The sequence below is a fragment of the Bubalus bubalis genome, chromosome 16 (assembly GCF_019923935.1).
Source record: "Bubalus bubalis isolate 160015118507 breed Murrah chromosome 16, NDDB_SH_1, whole genome shotgun sequence".
Lineage (NCBI taxonomy): Eukaryota > Metazoa > Chordata > Mammalia > Artiodactyla > Bovidae > Bubalus > Bubalus bubalis.
This window is the reverse complement of record NC_059172.1, coordinates 78,710,314-78,733,637: the sequence shown is the minus strand read 5'-3', so window position 1 is coordinate 78,733,637 and position 23,324 is coordinate 78,710,314. Positions and strand designations below refer to the sequence as shown.

Here is a 23,324-nt window from a genome sequence, read left to right as displayed (position 1 = left end):
TGAACAGCCCTTATTTTGATAAATCGTTTCGCTATCCATTAACTAACCAAATCCATTCTCCACAGTCATTCTTGATTCCTCCCATTCACCTTTTGGTTCTTAAAAAGTTACCAAATCATGTTGATTCTACCTACTAAGTAGCTCTTCATAAGTCATTGTTTTCATTAACTAAACTACCATTTTGTCTGATTTTTCGACCTTTAGTCTTACTATATTCTTCCTCATCCTGACAATATTCATAAAATATAAATGTTATATGCTTGCTTAAAATCTCTCAGTAACTGCTTTTAGGACAAATTCCTTAACAAAGCTCTTCATGTCTTAATTCATGGCTTCCTTTCTAAACAACCTATCTGTCTACAATTTCTCAATGTACACATTAGTCAAAATAAATTACCACAGACTTATAGTTACCAGAAGGGAAGAGATAGATTGGGAGTTTGGGATTGACATGTACACACTGCTATATTTAAAATAGATAACCAACAAAAATCTACTGTATAGCACAGGGAACACTGCTCAATATTCTGTAATAACCTAAATGGGGAAAGAATTTGAAAAATAGATACATGTATATATATATAACTGAATCACTTTGCAATATACCTGAAACTAACACAACACTGTTAATCAACTATGCTCTGATATAAAATAAAAATTAAAATGAACAAAATGAACCACCTCTTTCAGCTCTCTTAATACAGCATGTCCTTTTATACCTTTGTTCTTTTTCACATACTATTTGTTCCATCTTTCCGGAGTTCCCTCTCAATGTCTCTGATAAATATCTTCCTCATTTATTAAGCTTCAGGTCATGTTTATATCCTCTGAGTTTTCATAATGCCAGTGATGTTTCTCTGTTTAAAGTATTTGTTGAATACTTCCAACATGCACAGCACTGAACTAAGCATCATAGGGAATATCTGCATGAGTGAGATTAAGCTATTGTTCTCTACCATATTACAGTTTGGTGGGGCAGGCATAACTACACATAAAAATTGAGCAATAACATATACAATCATGATTTTAAAATTTATTTCTATAGCCTTAAGCTCTTGTTTCATCTTACGTTCAACTGTTTTTATACATTTCTACTTGGATATTTACTCTCTAAATTCAGAAAGCTCAAATGAAGTTTAATAATATCTTGTTAAACCTATACACTTTTATTACATTCTTTATAATTTTTAAAGTCAGGAAATTCCCTCAATGATCAAGATTCAAAATTTCACCCTCTTTTGATTTTTTTACTTCTTTCATTTTCTTTATCCCACCATACACCAAAGCTATAATACAGTCTTTCCACGAAATATTTTTCTTCTGTCTTTCTTTTGTATTTCACTACCACTCTTTTAACATAAGTCCTTTTAAACTCATTGCTTGAATATCTCTTGATTTTCCTGCACTATCCTCTCCATACTCCAATTATTTTTATATCAAGAGATACTTTATTCTATATGAAACTTATCACATTATTCTTATTCTTTAATTTATTCTTTGATGATTTACATTATTACGTTAAATTCATGTACACAGCACCTGATTCAGTATTTTTGCAGGTTATACTCAATTATAGGTTACTGTAAGATAATGGGCATAATTTTCTATACTATACAGTATATTCTTGTTGCTTATCTATTTTATTTTGTTATTATTTTTTTGATTTACACAGCATGCAGGTTCTTAGTTCCCTCACCAGGGATGGAACCTGGGCCCCCTGCAGTTTAAGGGAGTCTTAACCACTGGAATACCAGGGAAGTCCCATTTATCTATTTTATATATAGTAGTTTGTATCTGTTAATCTCATATCTCTAATTTGTCCTTCCCCCTCTCTCTGGCAACCACAAGTTTGTTTCTATATATGTATGTCTGTTTTGCATGTACATTTATATGTATTTTTAGATTCCACATATAAGTGATATCATATAATACCTGCTTTTGTTTGACTTATTTCACTAAGCACTGTATTCTCTAGGTCCATCCATGTTGCTGCAAATGGTAGAATTTTATTCTTCTTTATGGCTGAATAATATTCCACCATTTACATAACACATCTTAATCCAATCATCTGGAAAACTGGGATGCGATTTCTAAGTATTAAACTGAGCTGTTTATGTATTTTGGCTATTAGCCCCTTTTCAGTTATATCATTTACAAATATTTTCTCCAATTTTTAAAAAGTTATCTTTTTGTTGATGGTTTCCTTTGTTGTGCAAAAGCTTTTGCATTTAATTAGATCATATTGTTTTATTTTTGCTCTTATTTCCACTGACTTAAGAGACAGATTCAAAAAAAATTGCTATGATTTATGTCAAAGCGTGTTATGCTTATGTTTTCTTCTAGGAGTTTTATAGTTTCTCATATTACATTTATGTCTTTAATCCATTTGAGTTTTTACTTTTGTACACTGTGTTAGAGAATGCTCTAATTTCATTCTGTTACATGTAGCTGTCCAGTTTTCTGGACAGCTTGTCTTTTCTCTATTGTGTATTCTTGTCACCTTTGTCATAGGTTAATTGACTGTTAAGTGTGTGGGTTTATTACTGGGTTCTCTATTCGGTTTCATTAGTCAATGTGTCTGTTGTGCCAATAACACTACTGTTTTGATTACTGGAGCTTTGTAGTATAGTCAGAAGTCTGAGAGGGTTATATCTCCAGCTTTGTTCTTTATTCTCAGGGTTTGTCATTTCTGGATGTTTTGTGATTCCATATAAATTGTAGTATTATTTGTTTTAGATCTGTGAAAAAATGTTATAGGTATTTTGATAGAGATTGCATTAAATCTGTAGATTGCTTTGGGTAGTATGTCCGTTTTAATGATATTACTCCCTCCAATTCAATAGCATGGAATATCTTTACATTTCTTTGAATCATCTTCAATTTCCTTCATCAGGTTTACAGTTTTCAGAGTACAGGCCTTTTACTCTCTTGGCTAAGTTTACTCCTAGTTATTTTATTTTTTGATGTGATTTTAAACAGGATTGTTTACTTTATATTTCTGATATTTCATTATTAGTGTATAAAAGACAATAGATTTCTGCATATTATTCTTATATCCCACAACCTTGCTAAATTCATTAGTTTCTAATATTAATAGTTCTTGGGTGGAGGCAGAGCGAGTTTTACCTCTTCATCTTCAAATTTGGATTCCTTTTATTGCTGTTTCTGTGGTTAGGAATTCCAACACTATGTTAAATAGAAGCAGTGAAAGTGGACATTCTTGTCTTGTCCTTGATTTTAAAGGAAAATTTAAAAAATTTTCACAATTGAATATGATGTGGGCTATTGGATTTGTCATAAAATGGCCTTCATTATGCTGAGATATGTTCCCTCTATACACACTTTGATGAGGGCTTTTTATCATAAATAGACACTGAATTTTTTCTGTTTTTCTCTTATCTATTGAGACAATCACATAATTTTTCTTTCCTTTTGTTAATATGGTTTATCAAATCGATTGATTTATGTATCTCAAACCATCCTTGTGACCCTGGAATAAATTCAACTTGATCATGATGTATGATTATTTTTACGTATTGTTGGATTTAGTTTGCTAACATTTTGTTGAAGATTTCTGCATCTATATTCATCAAAAATATTGGCCTATAATTTCTTCTTTTTTTGTAGTGTCTTTGCCTCATTTTGGTATCAGGGTAAGGATTGTCTTGTAGGATGAATTTGGGAGTATTCTAATAAACTCTTCAAGTTTATGAAATAGTTTGATTAAGACAGGTATTAATTCTTCTTTATACATTCAGTAGAATTGCCCTACAAAGCTGTCCTGTTCTGAATTTTGTTTGCTGGGCATTTTTCTTTTTTTAAAAATTCAACTTCACGTCTAGTGAATGGTCTTCTGTTCAAATTGTCTATTTCTTCTTGACTGTCTTGGCAGCTGTATGTTTCAAGATATTTGTCCACTTCTTGTAGGCTATCCAATCTGTTGGCATATAAACTGTTCATAGTACTCTCTTATGGTTTTTTTTGTATCTCTGTGGTATTGGTTGTTATTTATCCTCTTTATTTTCTTATTTTATTTGGATCCTCTCTCTTTTCTTCTTGGTGAGCCTGTTTATTTTTCAAAAAACTAGCTCTTGGTTTCGTTCATTTTTTTCTACTGTTTTTTTCTCTCCTAGGAAATGACTTTTTAAAAAATTGAAGCACAGTTGATTTACAATATGGTATTAGGTGTACAGTAAAGTGATTCAGTTATATATATATTTTTTTCAGATTTCTATTATAGATTATTATAGATATTAACTATAGTTCCTTATACTATGCAATAAATCCTTTTTGCTTGTTTATTTTATATATAAGTGGTTTGCATCTGTTAATCCCATAATTTATCCTTCCTTTCCCCTTTGATAACCATAAGTTTGTTTTCAATGCCTGTGAGTTGGTTTCTGTTTTGTATACATCAATAGATTCATTCCTATTATTTTTCAGATTCCACATGTATGTGATATCATTATTTCCTTTCTTCTGCTAACTTTTGACTTTGTTCTTTTTCTAATTCTTTTAGGTGATAGGTTAGGTTGTTTTCAGATTTTTTCTGTATCACATAAATTGGAAAATTTTGCTTCCCATTTCATTTGTTTTGAGATATTTTCTGATTTACTCTTTGATTTATTCGTTACCCTCTTTTTTTTTTCAGTAGCATGTTGTGTAGTCTCCACATGTTTATTCTTTTCTGTTTTTCTTTCTGTAGTTGATTTCTAGTTTCATATCCTTGAGCTTGGAAAAGAAAAAGCTTGATATAATTTCTATCCTCTTAAATTTGTTGAGTCTTGTTTTGAGACCTAGTATGTGATATATGTTAGTTGTTCAGTCATGTCTGACTCTTTGAGACTGGATGGACTGTTACCCACCAGGCTCCCCTGTCCATGGAATTCACCAGGCAAGAATAGTGGAGTAGGTAGTCATTCCCTTAACCAGGAGATCTTCCTTACCCAGGGATCAAACCCGGATCTCCTGCATTGCAGGTGGATTCTGTACAGTCTAAGCCATCAGAGAAGCCCCTTGGACTGCAAAGAGACCAAACCAGTCAATCCTAAAGGAAATCAACCTGGAATATTCATTGGAAGGACTGATGCTGAAGCTACAATACTTTGACCACCTGATGCAAAGAGCTGACTCATTGGAAAAGACCCTGATGCTGGGAAAGAAGAAGGCAAAAGAAGAAGAGGGTGGCAAAGGATGAGATGGTTAGATAGTATCACTGACTCAATAGACATGAATTTGAGCAAACTCCAGGAGATAGTGAAGGACAGGAAAGCCTGGCATGCTGCAGTTCATGGGGTGGCAAAGAATTACTTTACCACAATTGCCTTATTGATTTTCTTTCTGGATGATCTGTTCATTGATATCTGTGGGGTGTTAAAGTCTCCTGTAATTATTGCACTATTGTCAATTTCTCCTTTTATGTTTGTTAGTGTTTATACAGTTAGGTGCTACTGTATTGGGTATGTATATGTTAAACAGTATATATCCTCTTCTTGTACTGATCTCTTTTTATCATTACATAGTACTCTTTTTGTCTTTCATTAAGCCTTTGTTTTGTCATCTCCATTTGCATAAAATATACTTTTCTGTCTCCTCACTTTCAGTTTGTATCTTTTGCCTTAAATGAATCTCTTGTAGGCAGCATATAGAAGGGTCTTTTTAAAAATCCAATTAGCTAGCTGTGTCTTTTGATTGAAGCATTAATCCATTGATATGTAATTTATTAATAGGTATATACTTATTACCAATTTATTACTTGTTTTCCAGTTGTTTTGTCATTTTTCTTTCTTTTTGTCTCTCTCTTTTCCTGGCTTGATGATTTTCTTTTGTAGTATGCTTGAGTTCCATGCTTTTTGATTGTTGTGTATCTATTTGTGGTTACCATGGTGTTCATATACGTTAAACCTTAATTATGTCTACTTGCTTTAAACTCATAGTCATTTAAATTCAAACACATTCTAAGAGATCTACATTTTTTACTACTCTACCCCACATTTTGTATTTCTGATGTAATTATTTATTTATTTTTTGTAGTTACAGTTGTTTTACAACTTTTGTCTTTTAATCTATGTGCTAGCTTATTTCGGAGAAGGCAACGGCACCCCACTCCAGTACTCTTGCCTGGAAAATCCCATGGATGGAGGAGCCTGGTGGGCTACAGTCCATGGGGTCACTAAGAGTCGGACACAACTGAGCGACTTCACTTTGACTTTTCACTTTCCTGCATTGGAGAAGGAAATGGCAACCCACTCCAGTGTTCTTGCCTGGAGAATCCCAGGGATGGGGGAGCCTGGTGGGCTGCCTTCTCTGAGGTAGCACAGAGTCGGACACAACTGAAGCGACTTAGCAGCAGCAGCAGCTAGCTTATTTAAGTGATCTTCAATCCCCACTATACATGTCTTTCCTACTGGGGTTTTCCCTTTCCTATAGATTCTTCTTTTTCATTTTGAGAAGACCCTTCAACATTTCTTTTAGGGTAGGTTTATTATTGCTGAATTCTTTTAGTTTTTGCTTGTCTGAGGAGTTCTTTATCTCATCTTCTATTCTAAATGATAATCTCACTGGGTAGACTATCTCAGGTTGCAAGTTCCTCTACCCTTTTATTTTACTTAACTTTCTGTGTCTCTGACTTTAGGTGAAACAGTTACCTATTACAGTCTTGAAGGGGTGTTCTTATGTGGGTGTGTCCCTATGCAGACTGTGTGTGCCCAATGTATTTGGGGGGAGGGCTGGATTAGATGTGGATGCAAGTCATGTCTTTCCTCATGGTATGCTGGCCTCTACCACATTGGAAAGGGGGTATGGCTGGTAATGGAGGAGTCAGAGTCTGTGCAGGGTGTGGGACAGTACTTTTATGCTCAGTGGCCATCACTGTCCTGTCAGGGGTGAGATCTGCTCCTAAGTGGTGGGAGCAAAAGCCCTCAAATTTGGGTTCAAGCTGGTTCTGCTTCCTTTAAGTGTGTATTTTTCCTTCTCCCTGCACGAGGCAATCCACTCCAGCACTCTTGCCTGGAAAATCCCATGGACTGAGGAGCCTGATAGGCTACAGTTCATGGGGTTGCAAAGAGTCGGACACGACTTCACTTTCACTTTCAAATGCCTTCTATGGAGAAGGCAATGGCACCCCACTCCAGTACTCTTGCCTGGAGAATCCCATGGATGGAGGAGCCTGGTAGGCTACAGTCCATGGGGTCGCTAAGAGTCGGACACGACTAAGTGACTTCACTTTCATTTTTCACTTTCATGCATTGGAGAAGGAAATGGCAACCCACTCCAGTATTCTTGCCTGGAGAATCCCAGGGAGGGGGAGCCTGTTGGGCTGCTGTCTATGGGGTCGCACAGAGTTGGACACGACTGACGTGACTTATCAGCAGCAGCACTAGGCTTGAACATGGCCTAGTGGTTGTGGGAATTCAAGTCTGGGCTATTTCTTGGGTGCTATTTGAGTAAGCACCAGCAATGGACACTGCTCTATCTAGACTACATCCCTGGCCCCCAGGACACCTTTGTATCTTTAGATTGACTCTTTCCCAGGTCCTGAATGCCTGAGATCCAGGGCCAAGCTGTGGCTTGGAGTGAGCAGGGTAACATTCACTTGGCTCAGACTAGGGGGTGTGGCATGGCGGCAGCTACTAGGGTACACCTCTCTCTGCCCTGTCTGGTGGCAAGCTAACACTTGCACTCTCCTCGAGTGGAGTCTAGGCTTCTCTAGCCTTCTCAGTGGTTCTCCAAGCAGCCAAAGGGGCTTGTCTCCTATGTGCAGGACTCTAGGATGGGGATGCCCAGGCTATGGTTGGACTCACTCACTTCTCAGGGTGAGTGTCTGCCTGCATGATCTCCCTTTTCCTTTCAGTCCTCTCCCAGAGGCACAGACCCCTTACCTGATGCTTTCTTCCTATCCTGCCTGATTACACGTGTATCTTACAACCTTGGTTATATAAGGGTCCTTCTGCAAGTTTCCAGTTAGCTTTCCATGAATTGTTCCACATGTGGATGTATTTTTGCATTGTTTATTATGGGAGGTAAGCTCAGGTCCTCTTCAGCTCCCATTTTTTATACTCTACTTCTTACACTTCTGATTGATCAACATTCTTAAACGTTTATGTTTCTTCTCTGCCATAAAGGGCATTTTCATTTTTTCTTATTCTCTCATCTTTTCCTTCTAATCTCTCAAAATAATTTTATTCTTTATTAGATCTGTCTTTTCCTTTTTTTAGAAGTGTTTATTGAATCTGTTACAATATTGCCTCTGTTTTGCTTTTTTTGGCCATGAGGCATGTGGAATCTTAGCTCCTCAACCAGGGATCAAACCTGCACCCTCTGGAAGGCAAAGTCTTAACCAATGGATGACCAGGGAGGGCCCTCCTTTTCTCACTATACAAAACAGTACTATTTTAGTTTAGGTAGTAATGATCTGTCACTTGGATTAGCCCATTAAGTTTTTCTAGTCTTCTTGTTTCCAGTTTCTTTCCATTCTTTTCATTCTCCAACATTCATACCAATTATCTTCCAATATAAAGAGGACTATGTCACTCTGTTTAAAAACCTCCATTGGCTCTCTACTAGTTATAGGGTGAAATAAAAACTTCCTAGCTAGAAATAAAGCATTCACATCTGACCTCAATCTACATTTCTAGATAATCTCTCATCCTACCAGCAACATATACTACAGTCTTGTTACTCTGAACAAATTCTATGTCCTCAGGTGTCTTTGCCTTTTACAACACTGTAGACCTGAACATGCCAGAAATCAACCTGTGCTTATTTAGTAGACAATATGTACTCATCCTTTAAGTCTCCTCTCCAACTTTAAATTTTGTACTTTATCACTTGTGTGTGTATGCTTAGTCACTCAGTTGTGTCCAACTCTTTGTGATCCCATGGACTGTACCCTGCCAGGCTCCTCTGTCCATGGGATCCTCCAGGAAAGAATACTAGAGCAGGTTGCCATTCCCTTCTCCTGGGGATCTTTTGACCCAAAAATCAAACTCGGGTCCTGCATTGAAGGTGGAGTCTTTACTGACTGAGCCACCAGGAAAGCCCTTTATCACTTTGCTAGTATTTCTGTAACTGCCCACATTACACAGTCTTGTTCGAGTCTTACAGTGTAATTACCATTACACAGTATTATAATGTAACTGCAAACACTTATTGGGCAGCGGACCATACTTCATTCATATTATAACTCTAGCTAATCAATGTACAGCATATAATAGGTACTTAAGACTTCACATTTTTATTCTCTACCTTTCTAGACTGCATTTCTGTTACTCATTAGTTTAACATCCATATTTAACAGGATAATATTTCTTCCATCATAAGGGAAAAAGCCATATTCTGGCTCTACATCCCCTTTGGCTACTGTTCTACCACTCTTTTCCTTTCACAGCCAAGCTACAGTTGGTATTTTTTCTTTCTCACTCTGCAGTTTCCTTTTAACTCATTGCAATCTTTTTTCTGTCTCCATCCCTCCACTGAAATTTGACAAAAACTGCCAGAGTGACTTTTCTATTTTGAAATATATGGGACATATTCCCTCTAAGCTGGATATTTTCTCTTTATCACTCCATATTCATTTGCCACACTTATCTCTGCTAGGCAGAGACTGAATGATACCTGCCTTTTGATTTATGGCTGTTTTGACCAATGAAAGGTACTAGCAAGAGATGGGAATGTGACAGAACAAAGCGGTTTTTGATAACCGCTCCTCTGGCTTCCTCTCCGCTTGGCTTGGTTTAGCAGTGGCAATGCTCCTCTGCCTAGTAGCCCTCTCGTACAGCTACAGCTCTTTTCAGTTTAAAGTTTGTTATGATAATACTGAGTTTGCTGTCAGTTTTGGGGTTGCTTCATCATCCTTTGTTGGCATCCTAGTCTCTTTAATAACCTCTTTTCAGTTACCCCTTTTAAATGCTACATGTTTTCTGCCAGTATCCCAACTGGTAAAACTTTTTATATTAATGATTACCTAGAAGCCATTTGATTTCCATAAGCTTTTATTCCCCATGAAAGTCTATACTTGCTTAGTTCCATCTTCTCCCTATATATAGTCTCTACCAACTATTCTGTTCCTATCTGCAGGCTTCTCTTTTTTCACTTCCTTATATATTGCTCTTCTGTAGTGCTCTATCCTAGTTCTGCTGTCATAGTACATACTCTCCACTGCTGACTTCATCCATTGTTTTGGCTTCTAATATCTTAAGTCTAAATCTTTCTCTTGAGCTCCAGACCTATGAATTTTCAGTTACAGATACTGAAATAGTCTGTTTTGTCCTCTTTCAATCAGTTATCCACACTTGTTCACAACAGATTAGAATGATATGTTAAACAGGAAAGAAAAGGGAAAGGGAAGTCGCTCAGTCATGTCCGACTCTTTGCGACCCCATGGACTGCAGCCTACCAGGCTCCTCCGTCCATGGGATTTTCCAGGCAAGAGTACTGGAGTGCGTTGCCATTGCCTTCTCCAGTGGATCTTCCTGACCCAGGGATTGAACTGGGTCTCCTGTATTGTAGGCAGACGCTTTACCGTCTGAGCCACCAGGGAAGTCTAAACAGGAAAAGTTGATCTTATTACCCATCCTTAACCAACTCCTCTTAAAACTCTCAGGATAAAGCTTATATTCCTTAGCATACAGGTGTATTTACTTTTCCAATCTTGTATCTAGTGAAGCTATTGCTATTTTGCATTCTGTTATTCAGCCATACTCTTATTCCTGGAACATATCATTCCTTCTACTACTCTTGGCCTTTCCACACTCTCATCCCTCTGTCTGGAATACCATCTACCCACTTGTTTCATGATTAACTCCTATTTTCTTCAAAGCTTTGCTGAAGATTCTTCTATTCCATGAGGTCTTTCTTGAACTATAATAAAGACTTGAGAGAATGAATTTAATTGTTCTTATATCTGATTAAGGGAACAGTTTGCCACAGGTATTCTAAAAATGGAAATACTTTAATATATACATTATTAACAGTTAAAATATTAACATACTTTACATATGAATTATGTATATATATCTTTATATAAGTAAACATTAAATATTATTATTATTACCCATTTGGTACTGTTCTATAATTTTTAAAGCATTATTTCACTTTCTCCTAGATTATACTCTTGGGATTATATTTTTGAATATCATATTTCTCCATATCCCCTTCACAATGGCTGATCTACTGCTGTGTACATAGTAGGTTCAAGAATCTATAGTAAATAAATGGAAAATACAGGATGTCAGAGGGTACTCTCTAGATGGTTGGTCCATCCTATTGAATCAAGATGATTCATTTAAACTAACCTAGAGAGGAACCAGGGGGCATTGTAGTCGATTTTTAAAAGATATCCATCCAGGAAAGATTTTCAGTGAGGAAAACCCCATTTCTACCATAAAGTTATTCTTTTTATCTAAATTTATATCACTGTTATTCAACTTTTTTTTCCTCTCAGTAAAACCAGTATCACTACTTTTAAATGGTTTTTATTATAGCTCCCATAGAAAATTACTCAACATAGGCAACACTAAAACTAAAGACAAGAAACTAAAATTTTACTTACTCTTGAAGAAATTTATATTACACTCCAATTCAATGTGTGAAAATAAAATAGTATACTATAAAATAGAGGTGAGGAGTAACTGATGAAAAGGCTTGTAAACTCAGCAACTAGAGAGCTATTTAATTACTGTATATTAGTAACTATAAATGATAATCATAAGTTACTTACCTCCAGTTTATTATTGGTCTGTGGGAAGAGGGAATGTTTACTTCTGATTTTAAGTTGGATTCCTGAATTTGTTTGAGGGCATCTTCTAATGGAAGAACTGGTCTTTGAAGAACTAAGGAAATAATAGAGATCATATAGTACAGAATCACTTCAACAATCTCTTTATACATAATTTAATTGGTCAATGATAAAATGCTATCTTAAAACTTTTGTGACAAATTTATTTTGAACAGTATATTTTAAATTTAAACATCTACTTCCCAATAAGAAATAGTTATCTCAAAATTCTCATCACCAATTTTAAGAATACTTATTTGGAAAAATGAAATCTGAGAAATGTCCAGGCTCTTTGATCTGGCATGCTAACCCCATTATATCTAGCCTCATAATTCCATAAATTTCTGACAAAATTTACAAATATCCTTACTAAGAAAAGGGGAAGATATAAAAATAGCAGTTAACATTTATTGAGCATTTATTGTTAAAGACATTATTTCTGAGCACTGTATAAGTTATTAACTACTTTATTCTCACTAAGGCCTTTGAAAGAAAAAGAGCGTTAATCACTAAGTTGTGTTCAGCTCTTCGGAATGCCACGGACTGAAGCATGCCATGCTCCTCTGTCCATGGGATTCTCCAGGCAAGAATACTACAGTGGGTTGACACACTCTTCTCTAGGAGATCTGCCCAACTCAGAGATCGAACCTGGGTCTCCTGCACTTCGGGCAGATTCTTTATTGTTTGAGCCACCAGAGAAGCCCCAATCTCCATTTGCAACTGAGGAGACTGAAACATAGCTAAGTAACTTATTCAGGGTCATACATTATATGGACAGTCATCCACATATCATTCTGTACAACCTCTAATCCAACCCTCACTCCCATAAGTATCCACTTTTCCAAGAATTTCCACTGTGCACTTTGGTACACACCTTCTTGTTCAAGTTGAAACATACCTTCTATTTAAAGGATATTGCTTTCCCACAGCCCTCTTAGGTGGAGATACAAGTAACTACAAAACTGAAGGCCTGGAGATAGGATAGCTGACTTTCTAGCTCTTCGATGATGCTATCAAATTATTTTTTTCTCCTTTCTCCTTAAAAAAAACCCATATCATCATGATTCTGATGTTTGTTATTCACCTTAAAATTTTTAAGCAAAATCAGTATATTATTATGAATAGGTTAGTTCAAACTTGAACTCTAGAGTCAAGTGGTGATTGCATAAAATACTAGTGAAAAATGCCAGTTATGAGATGGTTTGCTGGATATTCTAACCATGAAGGACCAATCCTCTTGAGGTAGAAACTATCAAGCTTTAGATTTTGATTGTTTTTCTAATGAGCATAAGCAATATCACAAATGATTGTTTATTGGTAAAATTAATGGCTACCTGCATAGCCTCATGAATATTAAAAATGAACTTTCTTTGTTGCAATTAAAGATATTCAAGACAGATGGACTTCCCTAAAGTATTTTAATCATTCCCTACCCTTGCATGAACAGAGAATAAGAATCTAGGGAGTCTATACCCTTTACCTTTACAGATGGCATTGAGGTTTGACCTCTAATTAGTCTTGGCTCCAGCTGTTAAATAGGAACATTCTTGATTGTGCAGTACCAGAAGACACATAATTTTGTCTCTAGAATGTGACTGTGTAAGTCTAAATGGATCTTTCACATAAAGTGTAGTCAGAGCACCTAAGATAACATAGAGCTGGGACTTTATTGAACTTAGTGAACAATTACACTGATTATTTTGTGCATGATTTGTTAAAAAAATGTTTAGTTGAGCTAGATGATAGCTTGAGATTTGCTTTAATTAACACTCACCACTTACTATCAAAGAGAATTTAAAAACTACTTTTAAAACTAACTTGGGTCATTTACACTCAGTGCTGTTTATTGTTGCTATTATCTAATGATGTCCTAGTCAGTACCTCCTACTCACTGAGGAATATTCAAGTATACATTTTTTGAATATTTATTGTGTATTAGGGCTTTATTTGGAGAAGGAAATGGCAACCCACTCAAGTATTCTTGCCTGGAGAATCCCAGGGACAGAGGAGCCTAGTGGGCTGCTGTCTATGGGGTCGTACAGAATTGGACACGACTGAAGCGACTTACCAGCTTACCACCAGGGCTTTATTATTCCATTTAAACTACTAGGCTCCTCTTTCTAGCTCTTTTGCCCTGATAGTCTAACTCCAACAATTCTCTGAGTCCGACAATTTTCTGACCTCATTAAAACCCACAATCCATCCCTTTTTCATAGCAAGGGGAAGGATTAGCTATCATGCATTTTGGGTGAACCTTTGGTGTAACTCTAATATTTGAGAATAAACTAAATGAATAGACAATTAAGTAAACAGTTGTTTATCACAGCTTTGTTGTTCTTCATTCATGACAGTAAACTTTCTTAAAATTTTAATTTAATATTTTTTACAGGTAACATATTAATATTTAGAAATTAAAAAATATAATACAAATTTGGAAGTTTTGCTCTAACTGGTATTTGTGTATTCTTTCACTGTTTATGCAGATATAAACATACATAAATATATATTCTATTTTTAAAAGTTGAAGTATAGTTAATTTATAATACTATCTTAGTTTCAGGTATGCAATCAGACATTTTATATTTTTATAGATTATATTTAAAGTTGTTAAAAATAATGGTTATGTTTCTCTGTAAGGTATAATATATCCCTGTTGCTTAACTACTTTATTCATATTAATAGTAGCTTGTGTCTTTTAACCCATATCCCTATTTGTCCCTCTTTTTTCACTCTCTCCACCGGTAATCACTAGTTTGTTCTCTATATCTCTAAGTTGTTTTTTATTTTATTTTATTTTATTTATTTATTTGGGCTGCTGCTGGGTCTTCGTTGCTTTGTGCAGGCTTTCTCTAGCAGTGGTGAGCGGAAGCTACTCTTGGCTGCAGTGTGCAGGCTTACGGCAGTGGCTTCTCCTGTTGCAGAGCACAGGCTCCAGAGTGTGGGCTCAGTAGTTGTGGCATGTGGGCCTAGTTGCTATGTGGCACGTGGAATTTTCCCGGACTAGAGACTGAACCCATGTCCTCTGCACTGACAGGCAGATTGCTAAATGCTGCACCACCAGGGAAGTCTTGTTTGTTTTTTTAAAACATACATTCATTTATTTTTTAAAGATTTTCATATAAGTGATAACATATTTATTTTTAAATGTAAGTTTGTCTATGACATTTTAATAGGCATAACACTAAGTCGATCCACATTGCTGTAAATAGTGGAATTTCATTCTTTTTATGGCCAAGTAATACTCCATTACTGTTCAATATCCCATGAACGATATGAAAAGGCAAAAAGATAGGACACTGAAAGATGAACTTCCCAGGCTGGAGGGTGCCGAACATGCTACTGGAGATCAGTGGGGAAATAATTACAGAAAGAATGAAGAGATGGAGCCAAAGCAAAAACAACACACAGTTGTGGATGTGACTGGTGATGGAAGTAAAAGTCCGATGCCGTAAAGAGCAATATTGCATAGGAACCTGGAATGTTAGGTCCATGAAACAAGGCAAATTGGAACAGTGAACACTGACATTTTAGGAATCAGCAAACTAAAATGGACTGGAATGGGTGAATTTAACTCAGATGACCATTATATCTACTACTGTGGGCAAGAATGCCTTAGAAGAAACAGAGTAGCCATCATAGGCAACAAAAGAGTCCAAAATGCAGTACTTGAATGCAATCTCAAAAATGACAGAACGATCTCTGTTCATTTCCAAGGCAAGCCTTTCAATATTACAGTAATCCAAGTCTATGCCCCAAACAGTAATGGTGAAGAAGCTGAAGTTGAATGGGTCTATGAAGATCTACAAGACCTTCTAGAACTAACACCCCAAAAAGATGCCCCTTTTATTATAGGGGACTGGAATGCAAAAGTAGGAAGTCAAGAAATACCCAGAGTAACAGGCAAATCTGGCCTTGGAGTACACAATGAAACACGGCAAAGGCTAACACAGTTTTGCCAAGAGAACACACTGGTCATAGCAAACACAATTATACAGTGGAAGTGACAAATAGATTCAAGAGATTAGGTCTGATAAACGGAGTTTCTGAAGAACTATGGACAGAGGTTCATGACATTGTAGAGGAGGCAGGGGATCAAGACCATCCCCAAGAAAAAGAAATGCAAAAAGGCAAAATGGTTGTCTGAGGAGGCCTTACAAATAGCTAAGAAAAGAAGAAACGTGAAAGGCAAAGGAGAAAAGGGAAAATATATCCATTTGAATACTGCATTTGAATGCAGAGTTCCAAAGAATAGCAAGGAGAGATAAGAAACCCTTCCTCAGTGATCAGTGCAAAGAAATAGAAGAAAACAATAGAATGGGAAAGACTAGAGATCTCTTCAAGAAAATTAGAGATACCAAGGGAACATTTCATGCAAAGATGGGCTCGATAAAGGACAGAAATGGTATGGACCTTACAGAAGCAGAAGATACTAAGAAGAGGTGGCAAAAATACACAGAAGAACTGTTCAAATGAGATCTTCACAACCCAGATAATCAGGGTGGTGTGATGACTCATCTAGAACCAGATATCCTGGAATGCAAAGTCAAGTGGGCCTTAGGAAGCATCACTATGAACAAAGCTAGTGGAGGTGATGGAATTCCAGTTGAGCTATTTCAAATCCTAAAAGATGACGCTGTGAAAGTGCTGCACTCAATATCCCAGCAAATTTGGAAAACGCAGCAGTGGCCACAGGACTGGAAAAGGTCAGTTTTTATTCCAATCCCAAAGAAAGACAATGCCAAAGAATGTTCAAACTACTGCACGACTGCATTCATCTCACAGGCTACTAAAGTAATGCTCAAAATTCTCCAAGCCAGGCTTTAACAGTATGTGAATCATGAACTTCCAGATGTTCAAGTTGGATCTAGCAAAGGCAGAGGAACCAGAGATCAAATTGCCAACATCTGTTGGATCATGGAAAAAGCAAGAGAGTTCCAGAAAAACATCTACTTTTGATTTATTGACTATGGCAAAGCCCTTGACTGTATGAATCACAACAAACTGTGGAAAATTTTTCAAGAGATCAGAATATCAGACCACCTGATCTGCCTCTTGAGAAATCTGTATTCAGGTCAGGAAGCAACAGTTAGAACTGGACATGGAACAACTGACTGGTTCCAAATAGGAAAAGGAGTACGTCAAGGCTGTATATTGTCACCTTGCTTATTTATTTTATATGCAGAGTACATCATGAGAAACACTGGGCTGAATGAAACACAAGCTGGAATCAAGATTGTCGGGAGAAATATCAATGACCTCAGATATGCAGATGACACCACCCTTATGGCAGAAAGCAAAGAACTAAAGAGCCTCTTGATGAGAGTGAAAGAGGAGAGTGAAAAAGTTGGCTTAAAACTCAACATTAAGGAAACTAAGATCATGGCATCTCATCCCATCACTTCATGGCAAATAGATGGGGAAACAATGGAAACAGTGAGACTTTATTTTTGACTCCAAAATCACTGCAGATGGTGACTGCAGCTGTGAAATTAAAAGACGCTTGGTCCTTGGAAGAAAAGTTATGACCAACCTAGATAGCATATTAAAAAGCAGAGACATTACTTTGCCAACAAAAGGTCCATCTAGTCAAACTATAGTTTTTCCAGTATTCAGGTATGGATGTGAGAGTGGACCACAAAGAAGGCTGAGTGCTGAAGAACTGATGCTTTTGAACTGTGGTGTTGGGGAAGACTCTTGAGAGTCCCTTGGACTGCAAGGAGATCCAACCAGTCCATCCTAAAGGAGATCCTGGGTGTTCTGGGAGTTCATTGGAAGGACTGATGTTGAAGCTGAAACTCCAATACTTTGGCTACCTGATGCGAAGAAATTACTAATTTGAAAAGACCCTGATCCTGGGAAAGATTGAAGGCGGGAGAAGGGGATGACAGAGGATGAGATGGTTGGATGGCATCACCGACTCAATGGACAGAGTTTGAGTAAGCTCTGGGATTTGGTGATGCATAGGGAGGCCTGGCGTGCTGCAATCCATGGGGTCACAAAGAATTCGGACAGGACTGAGCGACTGAACTGAACTGAATATTCCATTATACATATTTTCCTTAATTCAGTTAGTATCTTATCACTATTGCTTTGAATCCTCTGGTAAACTATTTCTGTTTCATTTTTTTTTTCTCTTGCTCTTTCCATTAAGATCAATTCCTCTGTTTTCTCAATTTGCTTAACAGTCTCCATCTCTATGAAATTAGGCGAAACAGTTACCAATTGCTGTCTTGAAGGGGTGTTCTTTTGTGGGAGCAACCCTATACCGCCTGTGTGTCCAATGGTTTTGGTGGGAGAGCTAGATTTGACATGAACACAGGTCACATCTTTTCTCACGCTGTGCTTCCACATTACACAGGGCATGCTTCCATATCACTTTGGAAGGATTGGGGCTGGGGAGGAGAGGCTAGGGCCAGAGCTAGGGCTTCCTCTGTTGTCAGGGACTATCACCACCCTATCAGGTCCAGGGTTGGGTCCCAAGTTCCTGGAATAGAAGCCCCGAGGAGCAGGTCTGAGCTAGTTCAGGTGTGAGCTTTCTCTCTCCCAACATCAGCACTCTGGCCCGAGGTGAGCGGTGCTGGAGCAAGAGCGGCCAGTATGAGCTCCTAGTGTGTGACCAGGTGCAGGTTGCAACAGTTTGGCCACATAGCATTTAGGCTGCTTCTGATGTGCTGCCTGTGCAAGTGCCCATAATGGCTGTCCTTGCCCAAAAGATGCCACTTTGGTTCTGAGCTACCTCTGTGTCTCTTGGCTGAGTTCTTCCTTGGCTGGGGCAACCCTCACTCCAGTATGGAGCTCTGCATACTCCAGAGCAGTTTCAGGAGACCAGCCAGTCAACTGTGCAGTTTCAATCTGTCTTCTCTGCCCTCTTTTGGGAATAAGAGTGCACTCCTTGTGCACTCCTCCCAAGTGGAGTCCAGGCTTCTTGCAGTCCTCCTGTTAGTCCCACCAGCCCTTCAATCAGCCTAGGGGCTCATCTCCCTTGTGCTGGATACGCGGACGGGGGGGTCTAATATGTGGCTTGAACTGTTCACTCACCCAAGAGGATTTCTGCCTGTGTAATCTCCCTTTTCCTTTGGGTATCCCTCCAGACACAGGTCCCCAACTGACTACTTCTCTTTCCTTCCTATCTTATTCTATGAGGATCTTTTTTTTTCAGCCTTAGTTGTATAGGAGTCTTTCTGTCAGTTTCCAGTTAGTTTTCAGCGAGAATTTTTCCATATGTAGATATATTTTTGATGTGTTTGTTGGGGGAGGTGAGTTCCATATCCTCCTATGCCACCATCTTGATCTCCTCTCTTAACATACATTCTAATTTCTTCCTTTTCTTACAAAGAAGTCAGAATACTAAGTATACTCATCTGAACCTTATTTTTATACTTAATAAAAAATATATCCTGGAAATTGTATTAAAAAGCAGAGACATATTTTTCCAACAAAGGTCCATCTAGTCAAAGCCATGGTTTTTCAATGGTCACGTACAGATGTGAGAGCTGGACCATAAAGAAGGCTGGGTGTAAGAACTGATGCTTTTGAACTGTGGTGTTGGAGAAGACTCTTGAGAGTCCCTTGGACTGCAAGGAGATCAAACCAGTCAATCCTAAAGGAAATCAACCCTGAATATTCATTGGAAGGACTGATGCTGAAGCCCCAATAGTGTGGCCACCTGATGTGAAGCGCCGACTCATTGGAAAAGACCCTGATGCTGGGAAAGACTGAGCGCAAGAGAAGGGGGAAACAGAGGATGAGATGGTTGGATGGCATCACTGACTCAACAGACATGAGTTTGAGCAAACTCAGGGAGATAGTAGAGGACAGGGAAGCATGGCATGCTCAGTCCATGGGGTTGCAGAGAGTTGGACACAGTGACTGAACAACAACAAATCCTGGAAATCAGGGATAGATCCGGGTTTTACGAAAGTATAAGGCTTATACAATTTGAGGGCCCAATTAAGAAAAAATAATACAAAATTACTAATACAAAATTAGATGTAGGGACCATGACAGAGAGAGCTCCTGAAACTTGAACCTTATTGACTTCATGGTAAATCTACGTCTGTTGGACATCATTCCATATCAGTCTGTAAACTGTTTCCTCTTCTTTCAATAGCTGCATAATATTCCATTGAGTGAATGTACATGCCATTTGTTTTTACTAACACTTCTGACTCTCTGTACCTAGGCCGTTGGGTAGTCAGCACTCTTTCTGGGTGAAGGATACCCAGGAGGGGTGAGTATTCTGAGGCATTTATCACAACTAAGCACATCCTCTTTCTTAAGAAAAACTACCTTTTCTTTTGCCTCTTATACAATTTCCTTTTATTTCCCATCCTGTTTTCCTGATAACTACTTCTCAAAATCCATTTTCAGTTTTTTTCTACCTATAATAAATGCTAGTGTGCATTTAGGTCTTATTTTTAGGCTCTATCTTCAATCTGTACTCTATATCTAATATTCACCTTATCTTTGCACATGGCTTCCTTTACCAACTACGTATCTTTTCATCAGTGACTCAAATACAATTTCTGTTCTATATCTTTTTCTTAATTTTCAGTTAGACTTTTCTAGTTGTTGACTTGATTTCCTCATTTGCATGAATCAAGGAAGACTCAAAGTCATTGCATTTAAAACTTAACGATCTTTCATACCTCTAACTTAATTCTTTTCCTTTATTTGTAGTCTTGATTAATATCATCATCCAGGAAACTAATTAATTCATTAACAAAAGTAGTTATCGAGTGCTAAATATTTGTGAGGTTTTCTGCTAAGTCCTAGGGGCACTGTTCTCCTAGTCTTTGTTCCAGCACTCTTGATAAATCAGTAACTCAATCTATTGATTATATATCCTGAATATATTACCTCCTATCTCTATATAAAGAGCAGTGCTTTAATTTAGCAACTTAACACTTCTTGCCACAAATACTGAAATAGTCTACTATTAGTCTACTTTAATATATCTCTACTTCAGCTTCCATGTTGTACTGAGAATTATCTTTCTAACAAGCAAATCTAATTTTTAGTAAAGACCCCTCGTTTCCTACCTAATATCCATTTTTCCCTTTGTTCTTTGGTATGTAATGATGATGTGCGTGCAAGCTCAGTTGTGTCTGACTCTTTTGTGACCCCATGGACTATAGCCTGCTAGGCTCCTCTGTCCATGGAATTTTCTAGGCAAGAATACCTGAGTGGGTTGCCATTTCCTACTCAAGGGGATCCTCCTGACCCAGGGATTGAACTCAGGTCTCCTGTATCTCCTGCATTCGCAGACAGATTCTTTACCACTGTGCTACCTGGGAAGCCCTTATTCCTGGGTAGCACACTCTATATTGTTAGGGGTGGCAATATAGCCACAATAAAGATACTAAAATGGTAAACAAGGATTTTGCTACTCTGAACATTAAGTTTAATTTTCATATTCTGTCTATGTTATGTATGTGTTTAAATAAATTATTTACTGTTGAAAATAAAGTTCTAGAATATTGAAAAAAAGTAAATCAATACTTCAATTAAGTACCCCTATATTTTCCAGTCTCCCTTGCAGATGGAGTTGCCAATTAGACATTAATATAAGCAGATAGATGGGGGCTTTTAGGAAAACAGTTTAACAGGAGTTCAGAGGTACACCCTTCTCTCCTTTATATATTCCTTCCTTCCTGTCTACAACGCTGACAACAGTGACACGAGGCTGGAGCTCTAGCTGTTCCCAGGTGACCAATGAAGGTGAAGCTATAAATCATATACTAAGGGTAGCCAAACTGAGACAGGAGTCCGGGTTCCCTGTGGCATTGCATGATCTTCAGACCAGCTCCTGACTGCCTACCTGAGTATTTCACATTATACAAGAGAAAAAGCAACCTCTATCATGTTTAAGCTGTATTAATTTTAGCAGTGTTACCAGTTGCTCTTACTTTCAGTAAGCTCTCTTATTGACATAGTAAAGGCTTGCTTTCCAGTTAAAAATCTTTAAGTGGACCGCATACTGGATAAAGATGAAATTCCTAGCACGGCATCCAAATTTCTTAGAGAATTGTCCCAATTCATTTTTCTAGTCTTGTATCCATTTTTCTTTTCTTTTTTTTTCCTCCATCCTATGCTTTGGATACACTTTGGATTTGCAATTCATAATTTACTTGCAAAAGTTGTTCCTTATGTCTGGGATTTTAAAAACTGCCTCTTTGCTTGGCAAAATGCTTATTCTTTAAGATTCAAATTAAGTCATTTTTTCAGGGATGATAGGCTGCAAGTTCCTATATATGTCCAGTGTTCTTTGTGCTTCACAGTACTTTACACATTCTGCTGCTACAGCAATTAGATTTATTGACATTACTTGTTTACATTACTCTCATCTCCAAAATAAACTGTGAGGTCTTTAACAGCAGAGTACAATTAGATTTTTCTGTATCTTGGCATCTTCGCTTACCCCAGACTGGTGTACAATATAGCAGCACAACATGTGTTTGCTAAATACTCAAAGGTTCTGCTTGTCCTTTTTCTTTCTGAAGCTTTGACATTTTGTTGCTAATTCTGTGTTACTATTTAAGGCATAAAAATGTAGATGTGATACTGAAGAATCAAACATAATCATTTTAAAATTTTTAATTGGCTCCAGTCTTAGATTGTTGGATTATGTACCCTCTTTATGGATCTCTTTATTTTGCTGGTCTCTCATATGTGAATTTGAACAAAAATGTGGACAAAATGCCAAAATGAATCTGATATTAACTTACTACATCTAAATGTTAAATTGTATTTTAATGTTAAGCTATTTACTAAATCAGTTTTAAAAAGACAACACATTGTAAGCCAGTATGAAGTATAATCAAACTTGTATGCTTTTCAAATTTACCAACAGATCCAACAAAATATTAATTCTTCAAATTAAACCTATATCAAATTGCAATTTTCCATTTGGCAAAAGTCTTATTATTCAAAACATATAGGCTGAATTTCCACTTTGTTTCTTAATTTATTTTACTGTCTACTCAAATTGAATGTGATTACAACTTTCGTTTTTATTTTTATATTGCTCTAGAAATTAAGGCACCTGTTCTCCTCCGCTGTGAAAAAGGAATATGAGCACGCTGGAATTTTTCAGTAACTTCTTCAACCTTCTGTTTTCGTTGTTGAAGTATCTGTTCTCTGATTTGGTGTTCTCTTTCTTCTTGTTCTTTTCGTTTTTCTTCAAATGCTCTATATTTAAAACAATGCAGAGAACAGAATTAGGTAGTATATTAAAAAAAAATCTCAACACAGAAATAGTTCTTAAACAATGCATTTATTATATAATAGTGCTTTCATGTTTCAAACATTGAAAATAAAAAAAAGGTTTAATTACTTAGAAAAAACAACTTTTAAGTAAAAAAAAGGCCATTTGTTAACAGTTTAAATATCTTTGCAAGTAGTAATTTCAGAATCTTACCTGGGCCTTTTGCAACTAAAAGAAGGCATGTAATGAACCGCTTTCTAACTTGGGACAGGCCTGCACACACTTCCCATTTTCATTTTCCAAACCCTGCTGTGGAAAAAATCTCTTCTAAAAAGCTACATT

General features: G+C 37.1%; 1 protein-coding gene across 5 annotated transcripts in view; it reads right to left on the bottom strand.

Annotated features, from left to right (window-relative positions):
• Window positions 1-23,324, bottom strand: part of CEP126 (centrosomal protein 126) — a 131,416-nt gene that overhangs the window by 69,533 nt on the left and 38,559 nt on the right. For all 5 annotated transcript variants that reach the window (XM_045163019.1, XM_045163017.1, XM_045163018.1 and 2 more), the window contains exons 3-4: window positions 22,821-22,966; window positions 11,720-11,831 (exon numbers count right to left, since the gene is read on the bottom strand). In XM_045163019.1, the coding sequence (XP_045018954.1) occupies window positions 11,720-11,831; window positions 22,821-22,966 (258 nt within the window). The remainder of the gene's footprint in view (window positions 1-11,719; window positions 11,832-22,820; window positions 22,967-23,324) is intronic.